The 25,825-nt window shown below is 38.5% G+C and overlaps 1 protein-coding gene across 1 annotated transcript; it reads right to left on the minus strand.

Moving 5' to 3' along the window:
• Gnb4 (guanine nucleotide binding protein (G protein), beta polypeptide 4) lies at positions 1-24,849 on the minus strand (the record flags this gene model as incomplete). Its single annotated transcript, XM_005383040.2, is given in 9 exon segments — positions 1-506; positions 2,565-2,781; positions 4,661-4,862; positions 4,967-5,033; positions 6,296-6,458; positions 8,781-8,844; positions 11,069-11,175; positions 12,588-12,626; positions 24,751-24,849. Coding segments are annotated over 9 exon segments (1,023 nt in total). The 3' UTR covers positions 1-399.
• Between the last annotated feature and the right edge of the window lie 976 nt (positions 24,850-25,825).

The following is a 25,825-nucleotide window of genomic DNA, read 5'->3' on the forward strand; positions in this document are numbered from 1 at the left end:
TTACAAGGCCTGATTCTTGCATTACAAAACGCAAAGACAGGGCATTTTTTACATATTCAAAATTTAAGATGTAGTTCTTCACAAAAAGCAAACACCATGGGCAACTGCTATAAAGTATACATTCTGATCTACAAAAAACAACACAGTACAACCAAGAATTTATCAAGGTTAAATTACACTAACTTCTCAAATTAATGAATACATTGGTCCTTTTGATCTCGGCAGGCTCTGCCTTATTTTCTCACCTTTTTGTAGTTTACTGAAAGCTTTTTGTATTGAATACAGTAATAAAAAAAATCTTCACCTGCAAATATAAGGTAGAATTTGTTTTCACAGCTATAGGCTGTAGCATTGATTTCTCCAGATATTGATGGAGAACAGAAAAAACACATGACACTGTTAATTCCAGACCCTAAGAAAACTGTCCCAAGAGCCTGTTGCCACAGCCATGCCATCATCAGTTATACCTAAACAGCTGACTCGGTTGTCATGACCAGCAAGGACACCTAAAAAAGAAGGAGGAACAAAGTTAGCACCTGTACCTTTAGAACTGACTAAGTACGTACATCTAGAAGCACTCTTTTTGGCGGGTGTGAGGTGAGGCAGACTGTTGCTGGGCAGCCCAGGCGGGGCTCAAACTCACAGCAGTCCTCCTGTTTTTGTCTGTGGTGCTGCGATTACAAGGGCACTACCTCACCCGACTTTAAAAGGGGTCTTAAAAATAACAGGTTCCAGCTGGGTGTTGGTGGCACATGCCCGTAATCCGTGCACTTGGGAGGCCAGCCTGAACTGCACGGCAAGACTGTAAAAAAGAAAAGTCCTTCCAAGCTGGGGTGGAGCCTTTGTGCACACAGCCTGAGTTCAATCCCTAGCACCATGTGAAAAGAAAAAAAAGGTTCACTGAATATCCAGCACAGTTCATAAAAATGGATCCAAAGACAAAACTGGCAGGAAGTCTGAGGATTCTTAGTGTAAGAACATCAGAGTTAAGAATATAAACCAGAAAATTAACTCTAGAGAATATAAAAAATCCATATGGCAAAGGAAGTCATAGTGTATCCCGCACTGCTCAGCGGGGAGTACTTTTTAAAAAAGCATAATTACATGAACACTGATCGTAAGGAAAACTTACTCCATGGGGAGAACTAGAGAACGGGGGATGTGGCTGCTGTAAAGCAGGGAGGTGAATGCCACGCCCCTGTAACGGTCAAGCCATAAGGCCCAAAGAAAAATCACACACCAGCAACCGAGCATGTTATTTACGGTATGAAAGTAAACAATTAAAAAAGATTGAAATTGTTACTCTGGGAAACAGAAAATATGGATGGGGGTCAAAGGTAACAAATCATGAAATCAGTATGGAGATTCCTCAAAAAACTAAAAATAGACACTACATTTAACCCAGCTATTCCCCCTTGTAGATATCTTCCTGAAAGTTAAAGACATCACATTACAGTGATACATGCACACCCTTGTGTACAGCAGCACAACTCAAAGTAGCTGAATCTGTTCACATGTCCATCAACAGATGAATGCATAAAGAAAATGAAGTATTTATACACATGGAGTACTACTCTGCCATAAAGGAGGATAAATTTGAGTCATTTCTACAAAAATGGAGACTATTAATGTTAAGTGAACTATATCAGACACACACGCATGGTTCCCCATAGGAGAAATACTGCATGGTTTCTCATAGGAGACACTAGAGCAAAATAAAATAGGAAACAAGAGAGATCTTTCTCAATGGGGAGGAGAGACGAAGGGATGGTTAAAAGAATTAAGATGTGTCACATATGTTCATCAACACCCAGCAATCAATATAATCCTTCTGCAAATATGTACTAATAAAAATTTATACATTCCTAAAGGTAACAAATTGTACAAAACATTTGATTTTTTTCAAAATTAAAAATCACTGTGTAGTCCTCAAACAAACAAACAAAAAAAAATCACTGTGTAGTCCTCAGTATGGGTGATGTTTGTCCCAATACTTTGGAACCTGCAGGGGAGAACGCAGGGTGAGGCTCGGGGAGGACAACAGGTGTATGGCCTGTCCGTTACAGTCTGTTGCGAAGGAAGGCAGCAATCCACAGCAGCTACAATGGTTCCTATCAGGCTGTAAGAAAAGCATGATTATAAAAAGACCATTGTAGCCGGGTGTGGTGGCACATTCCTGTAATCCCAGCACTAGGGAGGCTGAGGCAGGAGAATCGTTGCAAGTTCGAGGCCAGCGTGTGCTATAAAGTGAGCTCAAGGCCAGCCTGAACTGCATAGCGAGACCCTGTCTCAAAAAAAAGGTAAATAAAAAGACCATAGTGAGTGACACTCATTATTTATCTTTATACCCAAACTTACTAGAATTTACTCTTCAGAAAACAGAAATAAAAATACAGATAATGGACTGTATCTGCATTCAAAGGGGTAACAGCCGTTGAACTGTAACGAGAACCTCCACCTTACCATTTTCCACAGCTCCAGCGCATCCACGGAAGCCTGTGAAATTACCCGCAAGAACATCCTCACTCCTCCACTTAATCAGAAGTGAATACAGACTCACTAACCTGCACGATCTCCTTTCAGCGTGTCCCAGACATTGCAGTTGAAATCATCATAACCAGCTAGCAGGAGGCGCCCACTTTTCGAGAAAGCTACGGAAGTGATCCCACAGATTATGTTGTCGTGAGAATACAGTAACAATTCTTGGTCTGCACGGAGGTCGAAGAGCCGGCAAGTAGCATCATCAGAGCCAGTGGCAAAGGCGTATCCATTCGGGAAAAACTACGAAGAAAAGCAACAAATACATACAGTGCACAGATGCATCGAAAATTCACGGAGTCAGTATACTGCATGAACAAACTGGTGTGAGGCTTTGCCAGATGAGAATTACCATGTCAGTGACTGCAGGGCACTAATGATTTTTATAATTTTTCTTTTTCATGTTGAAGCAGAGTCTTGCCATGCTGCCCAAACTGGCCCTAAACTCTTGCTCCTCCTGCCTCAGCCTTCCAAACCCAGTATTTGACTTTTCTCAATTTTGCATGTTGGAGATTGAACCCAGGACCTCACACGTTAGCAAGCAGTCTACCACCGAGCCTCACATCCCAGCCCTAGAATTTTAAAATAAGTGGAGGCTGCGAAGTTGGTTAGTGAAATGTATTTCCACTTGCTAAAAACTAAGCATCTGCCATGTAGGTGGTGGCACACACCTGTCGTCTCAGCACTTGGGAAGTCAAGACAGAAGGAGCATGAATTCAAGGCCAGCCAGGACTACACAGCAGGACCCTGTCTCAAAAATCAAAAAGAACCCAAGTAGTCACCTGTAAACTTTTATGATTTTCTTCATAAAGATGTGCACCATTTTTGATAAATTTATAATTCTTGTGGCTACTCTTACTAGGATTTTTTTCCTATATTATAATAAATGGTTGGTATAGGAAAGCCACTGCTTTAAAAGTTCTGTAACCCAGAAAACAGACTGAACTTTTGCTTGTGCTTTCTAGACAGCTGAACATACCACCTGCAAACAATATTTTTCCTACTTTCTATTGCATCTATTATTTGGACTTTACAGACAGTTTCAGACTGACTTAAGTAGCAGTGTAGCGCGGCGGTGCATACCTGTAATCCCAGGACTCAGGAGGCTAAGGCAGGAGGATCACTGAATTTTAGGCCAGCCTGAGTCACATGGTGAGGCGCTGTCCCTAACTAACTAACGGTGACAGTGGATTACTGTCCTGTTGCTCTCCGTAAGGAGAGTGCCTCTACGGTATCTCATGAAGAAGGGACACATTTTAGGAGGTTCTCTCCAGGGTTCTTAGATTATGAAAAATTAGAACAACTGCTTTGGGATTGGCTGGGCAGTGACTTGGGAAGGCAGCTGGCTGTGCAAAAGGGGAAGTTGGTCTTACTCTGTAACACGCACCGCTGGAGAAGAATGTTGAGCCTGGAGGTGATGGTTCCAAAGCCTGGAGTCCCAGGACCTGAACCTCCTCTGGCATCCAGCCCGGGCTTAGTTTATTGCAATCTTGCCTCCTGGTGCTAAACAATGAAGGACCCTGGCTTCGGGTGTGAACCCGACTGAACTCACGGTCTTTTCTTTGGCAGGACAATATTTTGAAAAATAAATTGTGCTTGTGCACGTGCGCGTGAGTGTGTGTGTGTGTGTGTGTGTGTGTGTTTCCTTTTAACTTTCTTATCTCCTGTAAGGGAAATCAGTCCATTTCAGTCCATTTGTTCTCCTTTACTGCAAGGGAGGTGTGTGTTCCTAGATGGATGCAGAAGTATTTGTTCCTAGGTTTGGCTAATTTCAGATTCTGTGCACACCCACGAGCTACCTGTTTGCACAACGATGACCTATCCAGCCAATTTTGGAAACAAAACCTCCATTTCTTCCGTAAATAAAGGCATGGCAGTGGTGGCGAACCTATGGCTCGTGTGCTACAGAGGGCTGCTGGTATCACTGAAAGCTCTGAAAGGTTCCCCATCGTTGGCCTAGAGCTATAGGTTAAACTTTTTTCTTAAACTCCTATTATTTAGGAATTCAGTGTTCAGAGCACACCTTATAAGGATCCTCGAGAGAGATTTCAGTTAAAATCATACACTAGAACTCAACATTTTAAAGGAAGAATAAATGTCCTTTAAAATGCCTTGTACTTACGCTGACAGCGTTGATGTCTGAGACGTGGCCGGTGAAGGACTGCCTGCACATCCCGTCGCGGATATCCCACAACTTGGAAGAGGCGTCACAAGCACCAGAGACGAAAGTCCGCATGTCAGGACTCAGGGAAAGACTCATCACATCTCCGGAATGCCCAGTGAATGTGGTGGTCTGCTGGGCAGTTTCGATGTCCCATAAAGCACTATAATTAAAAATAAGTAAAAATACTTAACGATCATTACCACTTACGTTAGTTCCTCGGGTACTCTCAACCCCAAAGGCAGTGTTTTTCTGAAATAAACTTACCAGGTTGTATCTCCTGAACTTGTGACAATTTGGCTGTCATCTAAAAAGCGACAGCAGGACAAGTAGCCTACAGCGGAGAGTAGCAGATTTTAGGTTATCATTGATCAAATAACTCAATTACCATTACTAGTTTTAAAAACAGGTCTGTACAAGTGTTTCCATGATCTATAGTTCTGTTTTTGATTAATTCTAACTCTGGGGGCTGGGGATTTAGCTCAGCGGCAAAGCGCTTGCCTGGCAAGCGCAAGGTCATGAGTTTGATTCCTGGTACCGGAAGACAAAAAAAAAAAAATTCTAACTCTATACTGTCTGCAACTAAGTTTTATCAACACTCTTAGGAGGCACTTAGTATGTCAGTGACACTAGGTACTCTGACAGTGACAAAGGTTACCAAGCCATCTGTCATCTAAGCTACCTATGGAGAAGCCATGCTCCTTTATATGAAGAACCATAATCCTGGCAGACAGTGTTAAGCATCTTGGAGAAAAATCCTTGAAACACTGTGAGAAATCAGAAGAACATCAGTGCAGGCTTTATGACAGATGTGGCACGTGACCGCTTGGCACCATCAGCTATCCAGAGCGTAGAAACGGCAGGAAAGCACCACTTTAAAGATTTTTTTAAAATCATAGTCAAACAGTAACCAAATGCTACACTACGGAACTGCTGTGTTCACACAGGCAAATACAGCACTAGGCCACTGTATAGGGAAAAATACTCCATTAGGACCTCTAACCATACAGTAAGTGCAGATGCCACAGGCCCAGAATTGTTATGCAGTAGCATAAAATATGGAAAAATTTATTTGCTTCCCTTAATGTTTAATTGCTTCTTTTGTGTCTTTATTGTTTGGATCATTCATTCATTCATTCATTCATTCATTATATTTATTTTGAGACAAGACCTTGCTGTGTAGTTTAGGCTGGCTTTCACTCACTTTGTAGTCTAGGTTGGCCTCGAACTCATGCCAAGCTTCCTGCCTCAGCCTCCTGAGTGCTGGGATTATGTATGGAATTTTTGCATGTTTGTAAGAAAAGCCTAGTTTTGAAAGAAAAATAAAATTATGGGGCTGGGAGTGTGGTTCCATGGAGGAGCATATGCTTAGCATACACAAGGTCCTGAGTCCAATCCCCAGCTCCGAATAATATTACAATAATAAAATTATGGTCAACTTTTAGAAGTTGTTTTCCTAATTCGTGGTAATTTCTGCTTTCTTATTACCACTGATCCTTTAGCCAGCTGAGCACAATTAGACACAAATCCTCAATCAGCACATTCTAGGGATAAAGCAAGGTTGAACAGGAAAGAACAGTACTTCCGGAGGCTCACCTGTGTGACCCGGCAACTCTCGGCTCACTCTCACATTCCCCTCTCTGGTTTTTAAATTATAGATAGAGCAGATGTTGTCCAGGCCTCCACAAGCAACGTAGTTACCAGATGGGGCATAAGCACAGGTCATCACCCAGGAGGACCTCAAAGGAATCGCATGCATCTATGAAATGAATACAACCCAGGATTGGGTTAGGAAAATTTACATAAAGTCAATTATCTATTTTTTAAATTCTTCTTCTCAACATTCATTTTTTAAACCTATCTATAAAAATATTGCTAAAATTTAGGTACATTTAAGAAAAATCAGTCAAATGAAAAGTACAATGGCTTGAGAAAGTAAACAATGAAAATCAAAATACCAACCCACATAAAAATGCCTATTAATATTTTCCGTGTTATCAAATCATTTGAAGAAATGTCCTTTTGGAAACAATTCCTTTAACAGAAGCAATGATATAAGCACGTTTCAAAGCTGTTACAGTTTGTATCCAGATGTCCCCCCAAAGCATCATGTGGTCATAGGCGGGGCTTTTCTGAGGTGCCTGGATCTAGCGTGTTGATGCTGGGGTTGAGTGTGTGATGCTGGGGTTAAGGGTGTGAGGCTGGGATTGCTTCATGGTACAATGCTGGGATTAAGGCTGCTCACTGGGTGTGAGTGCTCTTTGGCCCAAGGCTGGCAAGGCTGGCTAGGATATAAGGGACAGAAAGAGGGCTGCCACTTGTCACTTGCTGCTGCTCTGCTACCCTGCTGTCTTCTGCCTAGCATGAACTGTTGCCCCTCTGTCCTGCCACCCTGCCTTGGAGCCAGCCAACTATGGACTGAAACCTCCACAAACTGTGAGCTAAATAAACTTTTGGTTGTCAGGTATCTTGTCTTAGCAATGAGAAAAGTAAGAAAAATGCTAACATAGCCATTTGAAAAATTCAGAATAAAATAGAGATTTGAGCCAGGTGTGGTGGTGCACACATGTAATCCCAGCACTTGGGAGGCTAAGGTAGAGGACTGCCACCAGTTCGAGGCCAGCCTGGACTATACGGCAAGACCACATCTCAAAAAAACAAAACAGTAGCACTCAAAAGAGGAATTTCTTCTGAACAATAAAGAGGGAAATAATTAACACATATCAGAGTGGATTCAAACGGTTCTTCCATTAAGAGACCGACACGAGCATTCTTTAAGTAATAGGGATTCTGGAACCACATTCAAACAATGGTGAGGGTTTTGTACTGTTTCAGTCACATGTGTCTGGGGCCTTGTTATCCAACCTCCATTGCCTGCAGGTTACACGGAAAGGCTCAAGGTGTTCTGGGATGTTAAGGCTAGGCAGTCTGTGTAGGACAGCAACACACTGCATAAATGCTGCTGTGCTCTCAACCTAGAACAACATTTTTAAAGTACTTGTTTTTGGTTTCGTTTTAGGATAATGTAGTTGAAAGAGGCACGCTCTGGGCCAGTTAATCTAGAAAAACTGTTATTGCCTTAGGTAGCTTCAAAATCTCCATCAGAAGCTGGGCGTGGTGGCGCATGCCTAGAATCCCAACACTGGGGAGGCTGAGGCAGGAGGATTGTTGTGAGTTCAAGGCCTGCCTGGACTACACAGTGAGACACTTTCTGAAAAAACAAACAAAAAAATCTTTTCAGACTGTGGGGTAGCTCAGTAGTAGAGCACTTCTCCAGCAAACCCAAGGCCCCTGGTTTGATCTCCAGCACAGCAAAAAGGAAAACAAAACAAAACAAAAAAAACTCACAAAAAACCAGGCTGAAGTTATTATTTTACAAAATAATATTTTCAAATGTTTAAGAAAAATAGTGCTATGTATACACAGAGTATAAAAGTATGTGATTTGTGAAAGTATTCAAAAAGTTTTTCTAATACCACTCAACAACTTTAAATCAGGAATTCCTTACAGCAGCTGTATGAAGAGAAACCCGTCTTCCACTCCTAAACCCAAACAAGCTGTACTTTGCCCATATCCTATCTCCTAAGCAGTCCAGAAACACAAACCAATGCCTGGAGGGGTCGAGGGAGGGCTCCATGCCAACCATCCAGCTCATCCACAATTAGAAATGAAAATCAGGGTCATTACACACCAGGAAATAGGGCTTTTTCAAAATTCATTTATGCATAAAAATGGTACTTTTAGAAGTCAAATACAGCGCCTGCCTGGCAAGCGCAAGGTTATGAGTTCAATTCCTGGTACCGGAAAAAAACAAACAAACAAAAGAAACAAAAACAGAAGTCAAATACAAAATATAAGATTCACGTAAATCACACTGAACGGTATTAATGTACTTCATCCTTGGGAATAAAAAAGGATTAAATACTAAAAGGAAACAACCTAAAGAGAGGCTTTAGATGAAAATGAAATGGAACAGGTTTATCTCAGAAGGCAATTAAAGTTTGAAGCAAGAATAAAAAGAAGAATTCATTGACAGCAAACCAATACAAGATTATTTAAAAGAATGATTTAAAAATTGTACCTTATTTGTTGTATAGCTATCCCATATAATTAATTTTCCATCTTGGGAAGCACTGACTAGTAGCCTAAAGGAACAAACACAAAATTAATTTGATACTTACAACTTATAAGAAAAAAAAAGAGTTTAATTTAGTTATATATTACATTCATGTATGACAGTTCAGAAAACAAAAACAACTTTTCTAAGATACTTGATACTAAAAACGTTCTTCCTATTTTTAAAAAATGTATACAGCATGGCATAAATTTTGAGCATAAATCATAAAGTTAGCAACTCACTAAACACGTCCTTGGTTATGATTCAATTTCTCCATGGTGACAACATTGCAGTTATTATTGAAGGCGTTGGTAGATCTGAGCTGACTGGTTTAGTATATACAATCTACATACATTTAATGAAACAGAGTACGTATACACCTAACACTCATACTTCGTGCAGTCTGAGCGATCAACGGAGAGCCCGTGAGGCCGCGTGCCAGCAGTGTGACAGGTACGCAAGGCACACCTTTGCCTGCAAGGTCGCTAGCATGATGTTCAAGGATCTTTATAATAAATCAAGTGAAAATTGCCAAAGACTAGAATAAAAGAAATACTGTAGGACAGTAAAAGAAGAATGAATAACTGAGCGGAATTAATTAAAAACTGCATCTTGAAAACTGCACTTTGGAGAGCTGCAGCTAGAGAAGTCTGTGTTCTAGCAGGAGGGTGTGCCTGACGACAGGAGGCAGGAATACACACTTGGTGTCCAGACCGAGTCTCTCAGGGCAGAGTTTGTGGGAAACAGGAGATGAACGCTGAGAAGATTAGACTGAGACTGTCCTGCAGAAAGTTCTGTGTGCTAGGCTAAGCAGTAGGAATTCTTAAGTAATAGTCAATCAGATTTGTTCTGTTCTGGAATTTTGTTTTTCACAACTTAAAATTCAAAAGATACCAAAGAATGGACACTGAAAAAAAAAATCACCTTGTGTGCCTAGTCCCGGTCACCCAGTTCCCTCCCCTGCAGATAAATAACCACATGGTCCTTAGTCACTTGTTTTTACAAAAAGGAAAAGCTGGTGGTGGAACAGGGCTAGAATCTAAGGACAACGTTCCAAAATTCAACTGGCACCATCAGCGCATGCGATTACTGAGTAAGGAGTTGATAATCAGACAGTGTAAGACTGGTTCCTGGGTGATTTTTTTGTTTTTGAGAAAATTTTATGAAAGCCAAGCAAAGAACCTTACTTCAAGTGATTGGATTTGCTGTATCAATGAGAGAAATTATCTTTATCTTAAAATATTTTAAGAAAAATATAATTCTGCCCTCACTTTATGTCAATTATATAATTTTAATCTATCTTCTTCTATAGAAGTACATGCTCTATATTCACATATTCAAGTATCGTGTTTATATCAGCATTCAGTAAGACAGGCTTTCTCTACTTAAAATTTTAATGTCTCCTGGAAGCAGATAATAATACATGTGCAACTATTTTTTTTCCAGTGGTACTGAAAATTGATTTTTTTTTTGCCTTGGACATTACCCAATAAGATTAAACAAACCAAAGGAACAAGTCAGCCAGTGTGGCAGCAGGCAAAGCTGCTACTGTCAAACACACTTGGAAGAGTGCAGGCTGCACTGCAATCCCTGGGACACAGTGAATCGTGGTGACCAAACCGTCTACACTGCAAGCCAGGTGTGAGCCAGCGTGTGCGTGTGTGCCGAGGATGCTGACATCACACACTCCAGCACATGCACTTATGGGCTGGGCTGGGGGACTAAAAGATGCACTTAATGAAATCAACCTTGTCACATATAATCTAACCTTTATAACTTTAGGAAAGAAATGGCAATATTGTCTAACTAGCACACAGAAGATGTTCAATAAATATTTGAATATTAATTGAAATTTCAAGGTAAATATGGGTATTTCAACTCCTATTGCAAAACAAAGTATAATATCCCACTGTAAAGAAATGAAATCCTTTCTAAAACTGCTTTCAGATCGTTTGATAATGGGCTTTTTGAGTGGGAAAGTTTTTAAACTTCTAGGGAGGGGTGTAACTCAGCAAAAGAGCTCTCCTAGCAAGCACTAGCCCCGGGTTTGATCTGCAGGCACCCTCCTCTTCAAACAAAGAGCTTCAGTATTCTTAGTGAAAGCAAAATGTTCACACTGGGTGCATTTTCTACAAATATATAGTCATAATATACTGTCATAATGTAGTTTGTTTTTACATAAAGAAAATAATAAACAATGATTCTTAAGAAAAAATAATTCTGCTGACTACTTGAAAATGATAGGCACAAACCTGGAATCATATCCCCAATGCATTGCGTAGATTTTGGCCAGGTGGCCCCTCAGCGTACGCCTTGTCCGCATCTGTATTCGGCCCACAGAGTCCATATTTGATGTGATCTTTGGAAGGCAACAAAAATATCATTCTTTACCTCAGATACAGTTTATAAGATTATTTCAAGTAGCAACAATTGGTAGATAAAAAGACATAAAATTTACAATAATGAATTTCATATATAATTCCACAGAATTATGGGATCAAAATACTGTGCATGCAAACCAATGATTAATTTAAAATAACCGCAGATGCTATCATAACCAAGAATATTTTGTCCGACTATACGTAAAAAGAGTAGGTATACCTCTTTAAAAACCAGCCACGCCAGAGGATAGCAAGAGTAGAGGAAACGCAGGGGTTGGGTAGTGGGCAGCACAATACAGTTACATAGGATGAGTAGGGTCTATAGCACAGTATGGTGATCACAGTTTATAATAACCTACTGTATTTCATAAAACTAGAAATTAGAATTAGAAGACAGGAATCCAAAGCTTCCCAACAAATAGAAATGGTAAGTGTTTAAGGGGAGGGAAAATCTAATTGCCCTGATTTGATCTTTACAAGAGATATAAATAAAATTATCACATTGTACCCATAAATATGTACAACTATGTGTCAATTAAGGAAAAGAAAAAAACTACAAACCAAAATCTAATGGCAGGTGATCAAAGAACATTTATAATTTTGTGTATAAGAAAGCCAGCTTGGTAAGTATACAGCACTTGGCCAGGGATAGAGCTCAGCAGAATCGCACCTGCCTGGCAAGCACAAGGTCCTGAGCTTGATTTCTGGTTCCAAAAAAAAATGTATACAGCACATAAAATATTCCCTTAATAGAAGTGATCAATATTAATAAACTAACAAAACCTTCCCAAGAGTTTCCATAATAAGAGAACACTAATCATGATATACCAATAGGAATAAAAACTACTTAAAACAAGCATAAACTAGATGAATCTACACATTTTTATAGCATTTATTTTTTCCACAGGCTATTTAAGAGAGATATTGTGTGAGTGTGTGTGTGAGTGTGTGTCTCTCTCACACACACACACACACAGAGGAAGAGACAGAGGGACAGGGTCTCACTATAGGCTGTCACTGAACTCAGTGTGTAGCCCAGGCTGGCCTCAAACTTGCTAGTATTTATTGAGAATAAAAGCTTCTGTCTAAGAGGGACAGAAGTGGGTTGTGAGTAGGTGGCCCCATAGCAATATATTTTATTTATTTTGGGTTTTTTTTTTTGGTACTGGGAATCGAACTCATGACCTTGTGCTTGCCAGGCAGGCGCTGTGCTGCTGAGCTAAATCCCCAGCCCAGCAATATATTTTAAAAACACATATACTGTACAATATTTAACAAATTACAGAGTATTTTTTAAAATTACAAGGTATTTTTATAGAGATTTCATCTGCATCAGTGTCAATTTATTTCACGTAAAGTATTAAAATGAATTGAGGGAAAAAAACTTTACCTGAACAAGTGTTGCATCATTACACGCTTTCCTAGCATCCTGAAATAAAGAAAGAGGGTTACTACATGTGGAAACCTCTAGATATGATGAAGATGAAAATTTTATGAAAAATATGAATTTGCAAATAAACTTTTCATGGTACATCTTTCTTTCTGCAGTTTTGTTTTTTTGAGACACAGTTTTACTATATAGTTTAGACTGGGCTTGAACTCACTATGTAGTCCGGGCTGGCTTTAAAGTTGCTGGGATCCTCCTGCCTCCCTCCTGCGTGCTAGAATTATAGTCATGTGCCACCAAGCCTGGCTCTAAAATTGTTTTGACATAGAATTCACATAACTTAAAATGATTTTAAGGTGATTCAGTGATTCTTAAGTGTATTCACAATGCTGTACAACCATCCCGACTATCCAACTCTAAAACATCCCTGTCCCCTGCAAAGAGACCCTGTCATCCTGAGTCCCTCTCCGCCATTCGAAAGCAACCACTAATTTTTTCTTTCCCTGTAGATTTGCCTACTCTTAGATATTTCATATAAATGGAATCATATCACATGTACTCTATGTATCTGGCCTCCTTGATTTAGCATTATGTTCAAGGTGCAGCCATGTTATAGCATTAACGGGTACCTCATTCCGTTCACGACTGAAGAGTAATTCATGACGTGCTGTATCATACTTTGTTTACCTGTTACTCAAAAGTGGTGGGCACACGTTTCCATTTTTCAGCTACTACAAATAATGATGGTGTGAACATTCATATATAAATTTTCATGTGTACTTATGTTTTTAGTTATTTGGGGATTGCAGAAGAGTAGAAGTACCGAAGAGGGCGACACAGCTACTCTTTCAAACTGTTTTTTAAAGCAGCTGCAACAATCTCCCATTCCCAACAATAATGTATTAAGGCTCCAGTTACTCAATTTCTTCATCAACAATATTTAATATTTACTGTAGTATACTTTTTATTTTTTAAAGAGAATAAAAAAATTTTAAAAATAGAAACAATACAGAATTTCATTAAACATGATAGGAATTCAACAGGGTTTGTTACATTGCATACTGCTGTCTTCAAATTAGTTGTTCATATTACCAGATATAAGCATGCAAGATTGTTAAAAAAATTAAAAAAAAAATTAAGCATTAACAGTTCCTTTCCATAAAACAATAGAAATCAGCAGTACACTTCTCCCAGCTATCCTTGTATATATATTTTTTCCCTTCCTTCTTTATTTTCTCCTTTCCCACATCCCAGCTGTTCCTTCCCCTTGAGCAGTTTCTTTCCCTTTCACAATATCTATTGTACCTTTCAGATTTTATTTACTCTTTCAGGTTCTAAAAAGAGGGAGACAATGTGATGTTTACACAAATGGGTCCGATTTATTTCACTTACGAGTATGGTCTCTATTTATACCCATTTACCTATAAAAGCCTCGAGTTTATCTTTTTTTTAATAGCTGAGTAATACTCTATTGTATAAAAACACCACAGCTTTTTTATCCATTCCTCAGCTGATGGGCATTTGGGTTGTTTCCAAGATTTAGCTATGACAAATTGTGCTGGTATAAACATGGGTGCACATATATCGCTGTGGCATGATGTTTTCAGTTCTTCTGGAAAAATACCCAGGAAAAGTTGAATGCAACCTCTAATCCTAGTTTTTTTAGCAATCTGCACACTGATTTCCATAGGTTATACTAGTCTACACTCCCAACAACAGTGTCTCCCATCCAGTGTTTATTACTGGTTGACTTCTTGATGACAGCTGTTCTTTCTGAGGTGAGATGGAATCTCAGTGTTGTTTTAATTTGCATTTCTCAAATGACCAATGATGTAGAACATTTTTTCATATATTTATTTGCCATTTGTATTTCTTCATCTGGGAAGTGTGTATTCATCTCAGATGCCCATTTTTTTTGATTGGGTCTTTGGATTTTGGGGCCCTAATTTTTTAAAAATTCTTTATATGTTCTAGATAGAAGTCCTCTGTCTAAGGGAGAGTTGCCTAATTTTTTCCCCCAATTTGTGGGTTTTCATTTTACACTGTTGGCGATTTCTTTTGATGTGCAAACAGTTTTCAATAAGATGAGATCCCAGTTGTTGATTCTTTGAAGTATTTCCTGTGCAGTTGGGTTTTTGTTGATGAATTCTCTGCCTACCCCTACGTCTTCAAGATTTCTACCTACTTTCTCTTCCAGTAGATTTAGTGTTTCTGTTTTAATGTTTAGATCTTTGATCCATTTTGACCTTAGTTTAGTGCAGGATGATAAGCATGGGTCTAATTTTAGTCTTTGGCATGTGGAAAGCCAGTTTTGCCAGCACCATCTATTAATGAAGCTATCTTTCTTTGAGTGAACACGTTTGGCCCCTTTGTCAAAGATAAGGTGGCTGAGTGCATTTGTAGTTGTCTCTGCACCTTCTAATCTGTTCCACTGATTCTCAGATTTTTTTTTTTTGCCAGTACCTTGCTGATTTTATCACTGTAGCTTTGTAATATAATCTTAAATCAGGGATTGTGATGCCTCCTGCCTTGCCTTTGTTTCCCAGGATTGCTTTTGCTATTCTAGGTCTCTTCTGGTTCAAGATGAATTTCAGGAATGTTTTTTCTAGATCTGTTGGGTATATTAGTGGTATTTTAATCAAGATTGAATTGAATGTGTAAAACAATTTTGGGAGTATAGCCATTTTCACAATGTTGGTTCTTCATATCCATGAACAGGGAATATCTTTCCATGCTCTGAAATCCTCTTGAGTCTCTTTCTTCAGAGTACTATAATTTTCACCGTATATATCTTTTACTTACTTCATTAGATTGATTCCTAAGTATTTCATTTTTTGATGCTATTGTGAAAGGTGTGGTTTCACTAATTTCTCTGTGTTTGTTGTTTGTGTATAGAAATGCTATTGATTTTTGAGTGTTGACTTTGTATCCAACTATGCTACTGAATTTGGTTATTAAATCTAGACAATTGGTGGAGTTTTTGGGGTCCTCTATGTAGAGTATCATGTCATCAGTGAATAATTATAATTTCACTTTTCTTTCCTATCCTTATTCCCTTTATTTCTCTCTAGCATTTCTTGTCTAATTGCTCTGGCTAATGTTTCTAGCACTATACTGAATAGGAGGGGTGAGAGTGGACATCCTTGTCTTGTTCCTGATTTTAAAATGAAACCTTTCAGTTTTTGTCCATTTAGTATGATGTTGGCTATTGGTCTGTCATAGATGGCTTTTATCAGAGTGAGGTAAAGACCATTTATTCCTATTTTCTGTAGGGTTTTTATCATGAATGAGTGTTGGATTTTATCAAAAGCTTTCATCAATTGAGATGATCATGGGATTTTTGTCTTTGGCTCTGTTGATAAGGTGTATTACATTTATTGATTTGTGTATATTGAACAATCCCTGCATTCCTGGGATGAATCCCACTTGGTCATGATGTATAATCTTCTTCATGATTTGTTGCATTCTGTTTGCTTGTATTCTATTGAGAATTTTTGCATCTATGTTCATTAGCAAGATTGGCCTTTTTGGTTCTCTTTTTGGTTGACTGTTTCTCTGGTTTTGATATAAGGGTAATACTTGCCTCCAGGAATGAGTTAGTGAGAACCGACTCCTTTCAATTTCATTAAACAGTTTGAGAAGACTTGGCATTAAATCTTCTCTAAATTTCTTGTAGAACTCAGCTGTGAATCCAGCAGGACCTGGGCTTTTCTTTTTTCTATTACATTTTTAATTTCATTGGTTGATACTGAGTTATTCAGGATTTTTCTAACTTGTTCAGTCAGCTTTAGTAATTCATACGTATCTAGGAATCTGCCCATTTCCTCTGTTTTCCATCCTATGAGAGTAAAGATTTTCGAAGCAGGTACTGATGATCTTCTGAACTTCTACAGGATCTGTAGTGACTTCATCCTTTTTATTCCTTATTGCACAAATTTGAGTTTTTTCTTTCCTGCTTTTGATAAGGTTAGCTACAGGCTTATCAACTTTATTTATTCCTTCAAAGAACCAACTTTTCGATTTATTAATTCTTTGCATTGTTTTCTTATTCTCCATTGTATTCATTTCTGCTCTGATCTTTATAATTTCCTCCCTTCTTTGGACTTTGGGCTTGACTTGCTCTTCTTTTTCTAGAAGCTTCAGGGGCAGCATAAGGTTGTTTATTTGTGCTCATTCCATGTTCCTGATGTGGGAATTCACTACTATAAATTTCCCTCTGAGGACTGCTTTCATTGCATCTCACAGGTTCTGGTAAGTTGTATCGGTATTTTTGTTTGATTGTAAATATTGTTTAATTTCTTTAACTTCATCTGTGATCCACTGGTTGTTCAGGAGAGTTTTATTTAATTTCCATGTGTTTATGGAGTTTTTGCAATTTCTTTTGTCAATAATTTCCAATTTCATTGCACTATGGTTCGATAATATGCATGGGATAATTTCAATTCCTTTGCATTTACTTAAGCATGTTCTATGGGCTAGTATATGGTCTATTTTAGAGAACATCCAGTGTGCAGCTGAGAGGAATGTGTACTCTGATGTTGTTGGGTGGAAAACTCTGTAAAGGTCTATAACTCCAACTCTTTACAAGTTTGGTTTTGTTATTTCCTTGCTGATTTTTTGTCTAGTTGATCTATCTCTTGTGACAATGGAGTGCTAAAGTCCCCTTTTTTAACTGTGTTACTGCTTATTTTATTTTTGATGTCTGTTAAAATTTGTCTTATATAATTGTGTGCTCCTATATTTGGTGCATAGATGTTTATGATTATTATCTCTTCCTCTTGCAGTTTTCCCAGTATGTAGTGACCTTCTTTATCTCTTTTGATCATTCCTGGTTTGAAGTTCACATTGTCTCCAAAGAGAATAGCTACCTCTGCTTTCTTCTGGGTTCCTGTTGCATGGAGTATTGTGTTCCACTGATTTTCAGTCTATGAATTCCCTTTTAAGTTAACTATGTTTCTCGTACACAGCATAATGTTAGATTTTGTTTCTTGATCCACTCTGCCTGTCTGCTTCTTTTGATTGGCGAATTGAGGCCATATACATTAATGGTTATAACTGATATGTATTAGCTTATCTTACTCATGTTATTTTCCTGTTGTTGGATCCCTACTTTTCCTGCCTGTTTAACTCCTTGCTCTGTTCCGTGTTTCCTTTCTATTGTTGTTCTTGAAATTGTGGTCATTTTTCTCTTTCTAGAATATCTTTCAGTGCTCTTTGTAGGATTGGTTTGGCAGTCATGAATTTCTTCAGTTCTCTGTTGTGGAAGTATCCTATTTCTCCATTAATTTTAAGATAGTTTTGCAGGGTACATCAATCTGAGTTGGAAGTTGTTTTCTTTCAGGACCTGAAATACTTTACTCCAAGCTCTTCTTCACTTGATGGTTTGTGTTGAGAAATCTGCTGTGATTCTGATGGTCTTTCCTTTATCGGTGATCTGTTTCTTTTCTCTAACAGCTTGTAATATTCTGTTCTTTTGCTGAATTTCTGGGATCTTCATTATTATATGTCTGGGTGTAGATTTATTTTGGAATGGATAATTGGAGTTCTATATGCCTAAGTTACCTGTATGTCAGATTCTTTTCCCATGCTTGGCAAATTTTCTGCTATTACTTCTGCAAATAATCTTTTTATGTCATTTGTGTTGACTCCTGCTGTTTTGTTGACACCTATCCATCACTGCATCATCTTGCAACTGTTGAATTGTTATTTCCTGGTTCCTTATTATTTTTAAGAGATCTTTCCTTCCACAATTGCTAGCTGCAATGCTGTCTTCAAGGTCTGAAAGTCTATCTTCAGCTTCATTCAGGCAGTTTTGCCAGTTTTCAATGGAATTTTTAATTTCCTGGATATCTCTTTGAATCTGTTTCATGCATTCTAATTCTTCCCTATATTGTTTATTCAAGGTTTCCATCATTTTCTATGCTCCTCTTTTTTTATCTGTGTGTTCTTTAGATGTGCTGAGCAACCCTTTTATCATTGTTGTCATTTCTTTTTTATCTGAGAGATTTTTTCTGATAGGATTTCTTCTATAGCCTGATGGTGTAGTTTCTTTACTTCATTTGCTCATGAAGAAAATTTCAGAAATTTCAGAAATTTCAGGTGTGTGACTTCCAAGTTCTTCTATGTCCGTGTCTCCTGGACTTGTTCTGGATGGGCTGGAGGCCTGAGATTGCATTTTTCTCCCTTGTTTTGACATTTTCCAAGCTACTGAAGTTCCATGGGGCTCAGCGTCACTCCTGCAATGGTGGGAGGGCGGCGGGTGGCTCAGTGAGGGTCCTGACGTTCCCATCAACAATTTTCATCATCCATTTTTTAATATTACAGCCATCTTAGCAAGTGTGAAATGGTTATCTCATTGTGATTTTGATTTTTATTTCTCAAATGATTAATAATGTTAAGCATCTTTACGTGCATTCATTGCCACAAAGATATTACATATCTTAGAGATAATACATGTAATCTATTTTGGAGAAATATCTATTCAAAGTTTTGTCAATATTTAAATTGAGTTCCCTTTTTATTGTGCAGTGGTAGGAGTTTATATATTTTTAATACTAGACCCTTATAACAAACATTTTCTTCCATTCTGCCAGCTGCCTTTTCCTCCTGACAGTGTCCTCTGACACACAGTTTTTATTAAAAACATTTTGTTTTGAAATGAGGTGTTCCCATGTTGGCCTCAGCCTTCTGAGTAGCTGGAATTGCAGGCATGTATCATCACTCTGATCCAAGTTTGTGGTTTTGATGGATTTCTGTTTTTTTTCTTTTGTTCTTTGTACTTTTGGTACCATATTTAACTGTTGACTAACCCAAGGACATGAAGATTTATAACTATGTTTACTTCCAAGAATTTTACACTTTTATACATTACATTGAGGCCCCATTTTGAGTTAATTTTTGTATGTGGTATGAAGTAGGGGTCCAAGTTTCTTCTGCATGTGAATATATAGTTGTCCCAGTACCGTTTACTGAAAAATGTATTCTTCGCCCTTGAAAAATCAATGAACCACAGCCAATATGGATTTATTTATGGAATCTCAAATCTTATATTATTGTACAAGTACACTTTTGGTTTATAATTAAAAGATTTCTTAAAAGGTATAGCCCCAATTTAAAATTATCTAATTAATTTAATAAGCCCATAGTACTCAGAGTATAATTAAGTTTTAGCAGAAATTAGGAGTTTTAAATTTGCTTCTATTTTTCTGGCATCTAAAAGTTGAGGTGATAAAAAGGCTACTTATACTATAATATACTCCAGGTCACTTCAAAAATACTAGCTAAAGCCATGCCCAGTGGTGTACACCTGTAATCCCAGCTACTTGGGCAGCTAAGGCAGGAGGATCACAATTTCAAAGCCAGCCTGGGCAACTTAGTGAGACCCTATCTCAAAATTAAATAAAAAGGGCTGGAGCAATACTCAATGACAGAGCACTTGCTTATCAAGTCCAAGGCTCTGGGTTCAAGAAACACAAAGTACTCCTTTAAAATGCTTTATAAATAACACTGTATACACACAATTGTAATTACTGCCATTAAAAAGAAAATATTTTAGATTCAATACGCAAATAATTATCTCAGGATTTTTGGGGGTGGGGGGTTCTGCAGATAGAACCCAGGGTCTTGCATATGTTAAGTACCCACTCTACTACTACTGAGCTACATCCCCAGACAAAGAAAAATACTATTTTTTAAAAAGACATGTTATTACTGCTTTCCTGTTTAATTTCCTATCAGTCCCTGCATACAATTTGTGCTTTACACTAATCACTGGAATTCTACTTCCTCAGGAGACATAAGTTCTTTTCTCTACTGAAGTTTAAGAAAATACTTTTTTTATGGAATAGGCAATAATTTACTCTGGCATCTCTATTTTTATATTATAACAAACTCCCTACACATGAGCAGATGTTTTTGCCTAAGCATTACAAGAGAGCCTTTCAAAAAGACCTAACATTTTCATACAAACTGAAGGGAAGATGGTAAAACAGAAACCAGTGTAACAAAACAGAGAGGCAGAAAATAGTATATTTAATAAGCAGTAAAACATTTTATTTTATTTAGTTGTTGGGGACGGAACACAGGTTCAGCATGTGCTCACTGAGCTACACACTCAGCCACAGAAAATTTTTTAAATCAAATTTATCAGTCAATAACAAACTTAGAGAATTTACAGAAAAACTAGAGTTAATCCCCTCCCCCCAAAGAAAGGTTGGGTAGTATCTTTAACTTTGTTTTTTGCCTAGAGTGCTTAGCACATTCTCAGGCAAAAAGATGCCACACAACGTTTGTTGGATAAAATATTGCCAGCAAGGAATGCACGGAAGGCAAGGTATTTCTGGCTGCCCTTTGAACCTATTTATAAACATTTAGACTATTCCTAAGTAAGAGCGTTCACAAGTAGCTATACAAAAATATGATTCTCTTACTCTTAGACAGATTACAGATTTAGAGACCTCATTTGGCAGGGAATAATTTATCCCACTTTCCTATAATTTAAAGAATTTCAAGAAATGAGTGATGGCCTGGGCCATGTTCTAAAAATTGTGGAGTACAAGACTTAAATTCTAAAAAAAAAAAGGTTCTCTGATTTCAAACTTTACGAAAATGGCCATTATTTAGGACATCTTTCTTGATTCAGTCATCAGATAACAGCTCAGTTGAGCATGATGTGTCATGGACCATTCTAGGCATATAGATACAGCAGTGAATAAATAAAACATTTTCTGTCCCCATTGAGCTTATATTAGTATTAGCAATACAATTTTTTTTTTGAAACAGGGTTACACTATGCAGTCCAGGCTGGCTTTGAACTCATTTTGTAGTCCAGGGTGGCCTTGAACTCTCAACAATCCTCCTGCCTCAGCCTCCGGAGTGCTGGGATAACAGGTGTGCACCACCACACCCAGCAATAATACAATTTTAAAACTGTACATGAAAATTTTTGAGCTACAGTAAAAAGTACCAAAAATTAAAACACTGTGTTAGAATACAAGAATTCTTCCAACACCTTCACAGCAGTTACTTACACGTTTACATTATTCAAATAATCCATTTATGTCAAGAATTTATTCTCATGAGCACTACTGTTCTTCTAAAAGTGTATATAAAAGAATTGCGTATTGTCCACTACAAGAAAACATGTAAGATCTGATATTAACATTTGTGGAAAAGAAAAAAAAAGACATGTGATATATTTCTTGTTCTAAATCAAAGAAGTAACAATTACAAAAGAAAACAAAATTTTAGCTCTGCATGATGCGGCAGAAGCGAAAGGCACCAGATTTGCTGGAGTAACTGTGGTAGCTGCTGAGGCGTACCCCAGTACAGTGAGGCAATTACCGCATTGCGTATTGATGACCTAAAGAAAAGAGTTGCTTTCTGATTTTTTCATATTTAAATTTTTCCATGAAATAAAAATACCTACATAAGCATCTAAAAAAAAGAAAACTAAATCTGTCTTCTCTATTTCTATTGAGTTTAAAATGAGTCATTTATTGTATTAAACAGCATGTACTCTATCAAGTCAGGCACTTATAGCTGGGTAAAAATATAGTAAGATTACATTTCTGGAAAGGAGGGGAAGGGAAAGGAGACAAAGAATGGACGTTCTTTAAATACAGTGTGACATGATTAAACAGAGGAGAAAAGTACATGGGATTCTACACAGTCACTTGAAATCATGGGATATGACTCAGTGAACACCTGTGCCCATGACACTGAACTGGGGAAATGATTAAGACATATTTCCTATGCAAGTACAAGTAACTATAAAACACAAGGCAGACTGAGCTTGTTCCTGTCGCAGAGGTCTGAAGTGTCACACAAGTAATGAACTGCCACTTATATTAGTCTAAATCCTTCATGTGTTTAATCCTCTGCATAAACCTATAAAGTGGGCACTGGTATTCTTGCTTCAGGCAAGTTCAGAAATTTGCCTATGACCACAGAGTAATAAAAAGGAGCCCAGACACACTGCCCCATGCCATGCTGCCTTTCAATAAGGGAAAGAGAATGAATCCAGCAGGAGGACGCTCACAAGGATTTTAAAGGAGGATTAGGAGTCAATAGATAAGATTCCAAACAGCAAACTGGACCACAGGCAATATAACTGCAGGCAAAGGAAGCAATCTGGTAAAAGCCAATGAAGTGAAAAAGCACAATGCATGCTTCTGGGAAGGGCGCGGTGGCACCCAAGCTGGTATGACCCCGGCTCAGGCCGCAGCGAGGGATGTGAGGAACGCCTGGGGGGCGTGCAGCTTCAGTGACAAAGCACAGGTTTAGGAGTCAAAACATACCTGCTCTGCGCCCTACTTAATACTCAGTTACCTTGAAAAGTTACTTAATGTCACCGAGCCTTGGTTTCCTCAACTATAAAATGAAGCAACACTTGCTACTTCACAGGTTGCCTATGAGGATTAAATGAGATGGGCATGTGACCACCCATTTGGCCAATCATGGGCGGCTCCTGCTCGGCATCTGCAGTAAGTGACACAAAGCAGAGAAGGTGGGGAATTCATTCTGGTGGTGGCAGGCCAAGCTAAGCACCTCCAGTCTGAAAATCCAATCCAAAACCCGAAAGGCTCCAGACTGAAACGTTTTGAGCACTGCTATCATGCCACAAGTGGAAAATTCTACACCCGACTTCAGGTGACAGATTAGACTCAAAATCAGGCACACTGAAGATATGTAAAAAAAAACGTAAAAAATTCACGTTGAGACCTGACTCCCTTCCCCAAGATTTCTCATTATGTGTGTGCGAATATTCCAAAATTCAAAAATTCTGAAATCTAAAAGGCTTGTGGTCCCAAGCATTTCGGATAAGGGATATTCAACTGTAACATCTGATTCAGAGATCAGCTGGTCGAGCCTTCTCTGATCATCTCAAGCAAAAGCAACCCCTCCTTTGTGTTGACAACTTTGTTCAGACACGTACGATATCAACCCAGGGTCCTTATTCACAATGAAATCATGAACTTCCTTGAATTCTTTCAGCCGTGCTCATTATGACCTCACTACACTTGCAAAGCAACATTTTTCTCGTGCTTTCCAGCCATCCCTTCTGTTTCCTCCTTTTTTTTCCTGTCATATCTCTACACAGATTTTATTCTTTACTTTTAAATCCATCAAACTCTTTTGAAACAGCCAGTGCAAGAGATTCATAGTGGGCAGGGCCATAGCCATGTTCCAAGTTATCAGGGACTGTTCCTGTTTTGTTGCTGAAGTTCTTTGTTTTACATCTGCAAGCTGTTTTAGCTTTTACCTTTTTGTTTGAAAAGAAGCAGGCCGCTGCCAGATGACATACAATTCACTCTTTCCCCCGCCCTGCTTACCAAGGGGCTTTCCTATCTATCCTTTCATTCTTCGCTCTGCCTTCCTTGATATCCCTTGGTGCCAGCAAGGTACAAGCGTCTGTCCCATTGTGCCAAAGAAGGGACTGTTGGAGTTGTCCCTGAGAGGGTGCACCCCGCTTCTATGAGATGTACAGCTGCCGCAGGCACCTTCTTTCCCGACCGTCCCCCATGATGCTACACTGCTGTATTTCACAACTCTTCCTCATCCTATTATGTTTAAAGTTCTACGAGTATCTTAATTTTGTTAAAGCTAGAGTATTTGGCTAGGCTGGTGGTGTACACCTGTAATTCCAGAACTCGGGAGGCCGAGGCATGAGGATTGCGGTATGTTTGAGGCCAGCCTGGGCTGCAAAGTGAGCTCAAGGCCAGTCTGAACTGCATAGTGAGATCCTGTCTCAAAACGACCAAAAAAAAAAAAAAGATTAAAAGATGTTAGACATCTTAATTCTGCCTCTTATAATTTTTAATGCTGTTGCAATCTAATGTCTTAGAGAGTAATACTGTCCTAGTATATGTGATAATATCTGCCTTGCTATATTATACCCAAAATCTATGATTCTAGGTGTACGAGCAAGGAGAGTATTATGTTTATCTTTCAGTTAGAGTTGCAGATATATTATTAACTTCTCAGGAAGCCATTTTTCTGCATTGGTACTTCCTGGGAATGATTTGTAGGCATGTTAAAAACAAGTTGACCATTTCAGCCTTATAAAGCATTTAATATATGCACACTGATGGATCAAATAAACAAATTTTACACATTGCTGTTGCTAAATAAAAGCATGAGAAATTCAAAATGAGCATGTTCTCACCTGGATCTGATTCCGTAGCTGCTCCGCTTCCTGCCGCAGCTGTTCCAGTTCGCTCATCCTTTCAATTTGTTTAATTCAGGAATCACCAAAGGAAAGCAACTGTTAGAAAGGACACACACAGATTCAGTATTCCATTTGCATCTCAATCCACTTATGAAATACTGACACACAACTCTGCAGTTCTTCTGAAACTCAGATGAAATAGTCAATTGTTACTGGAACTTAAAGTTGGTTAGACATACAGATCTAGATTATTCAGAGAAAGGTTTATTGAGAATGTGGATGGACGCTGTCAGTACCCCAAATCAAGTTACTTATGTCAAACCCTTGCAAAATGGAGTCAGAGGCCACAAAAGAGGAACCCCCCAATCCCACCCACCCCCGCTCATGAAGAAACCATCTCAGGAATTCCTCGAAACCACAGTATTCTAGATGAGCCACGTGTGCACAATAACAGCTCTCTCGCCCAATGAGCTAATGCTACTCCTACAACAAGCCCTAGTAATCAGTGGTCTTTGTTTCAAAACAACCTACATGGACTTGTCCCTTTTTTCTTTTGAAAGTTTCCCTTGCCCCAACCTTTTCTGATGTACCTATGGTCCCCCAAAGCATACGCATTTACTATTCTAGGAAAAACCCTTTGTTTTGGAGATTTGGTTTTGTCATTCATTTTAGCTGGATAGCGAGCAGAAGACGGAGGCAAAATCTTGAGTATTTATAAGACTGGATTATGGAAATTAGAATGATATGAATCCAATGAGAAATACTTTACAATAGTTCAAAGGGAAGCAATAAATATCTCTACTCAGATTTCTGTATATGCACCGCAAATGTATTACTTCAAAACTGAATCCCATGGCTGCCAATCTTCTTTACTTTTAAATAATTTCTGAAGCTTAACCTTTTCAAAGTACATTGTTCAAATAAGGTAAAAAAACAACTGAATCCCACCCCACCTCCAAGGCTTCCTTATTTCAGCAGATGGCGACTCCATTCTCCAACTGTTTAAACTCACAAATCTTGGACTCCTCCTTAATGGTGGTTCTAACCCACAAGCAAGTTATGTCAGTTGTCC

The sequence above is a fragment of the Chinchilla lanigera genome, unplaced genomic scaffold, assembly GCF_000276665.1.
Source record: "Chinchilla lanigera isolate Chin_1 unplaced genomic scaffold, ChiLan1.0 scaffold00019, whole genome shotgun sequence".
NCBI lineage: Eukaryota > Metazoa > Chordata > Mammalia > Rodentia > Chinchillidae > Chinchilla > Chinchilla lanigera.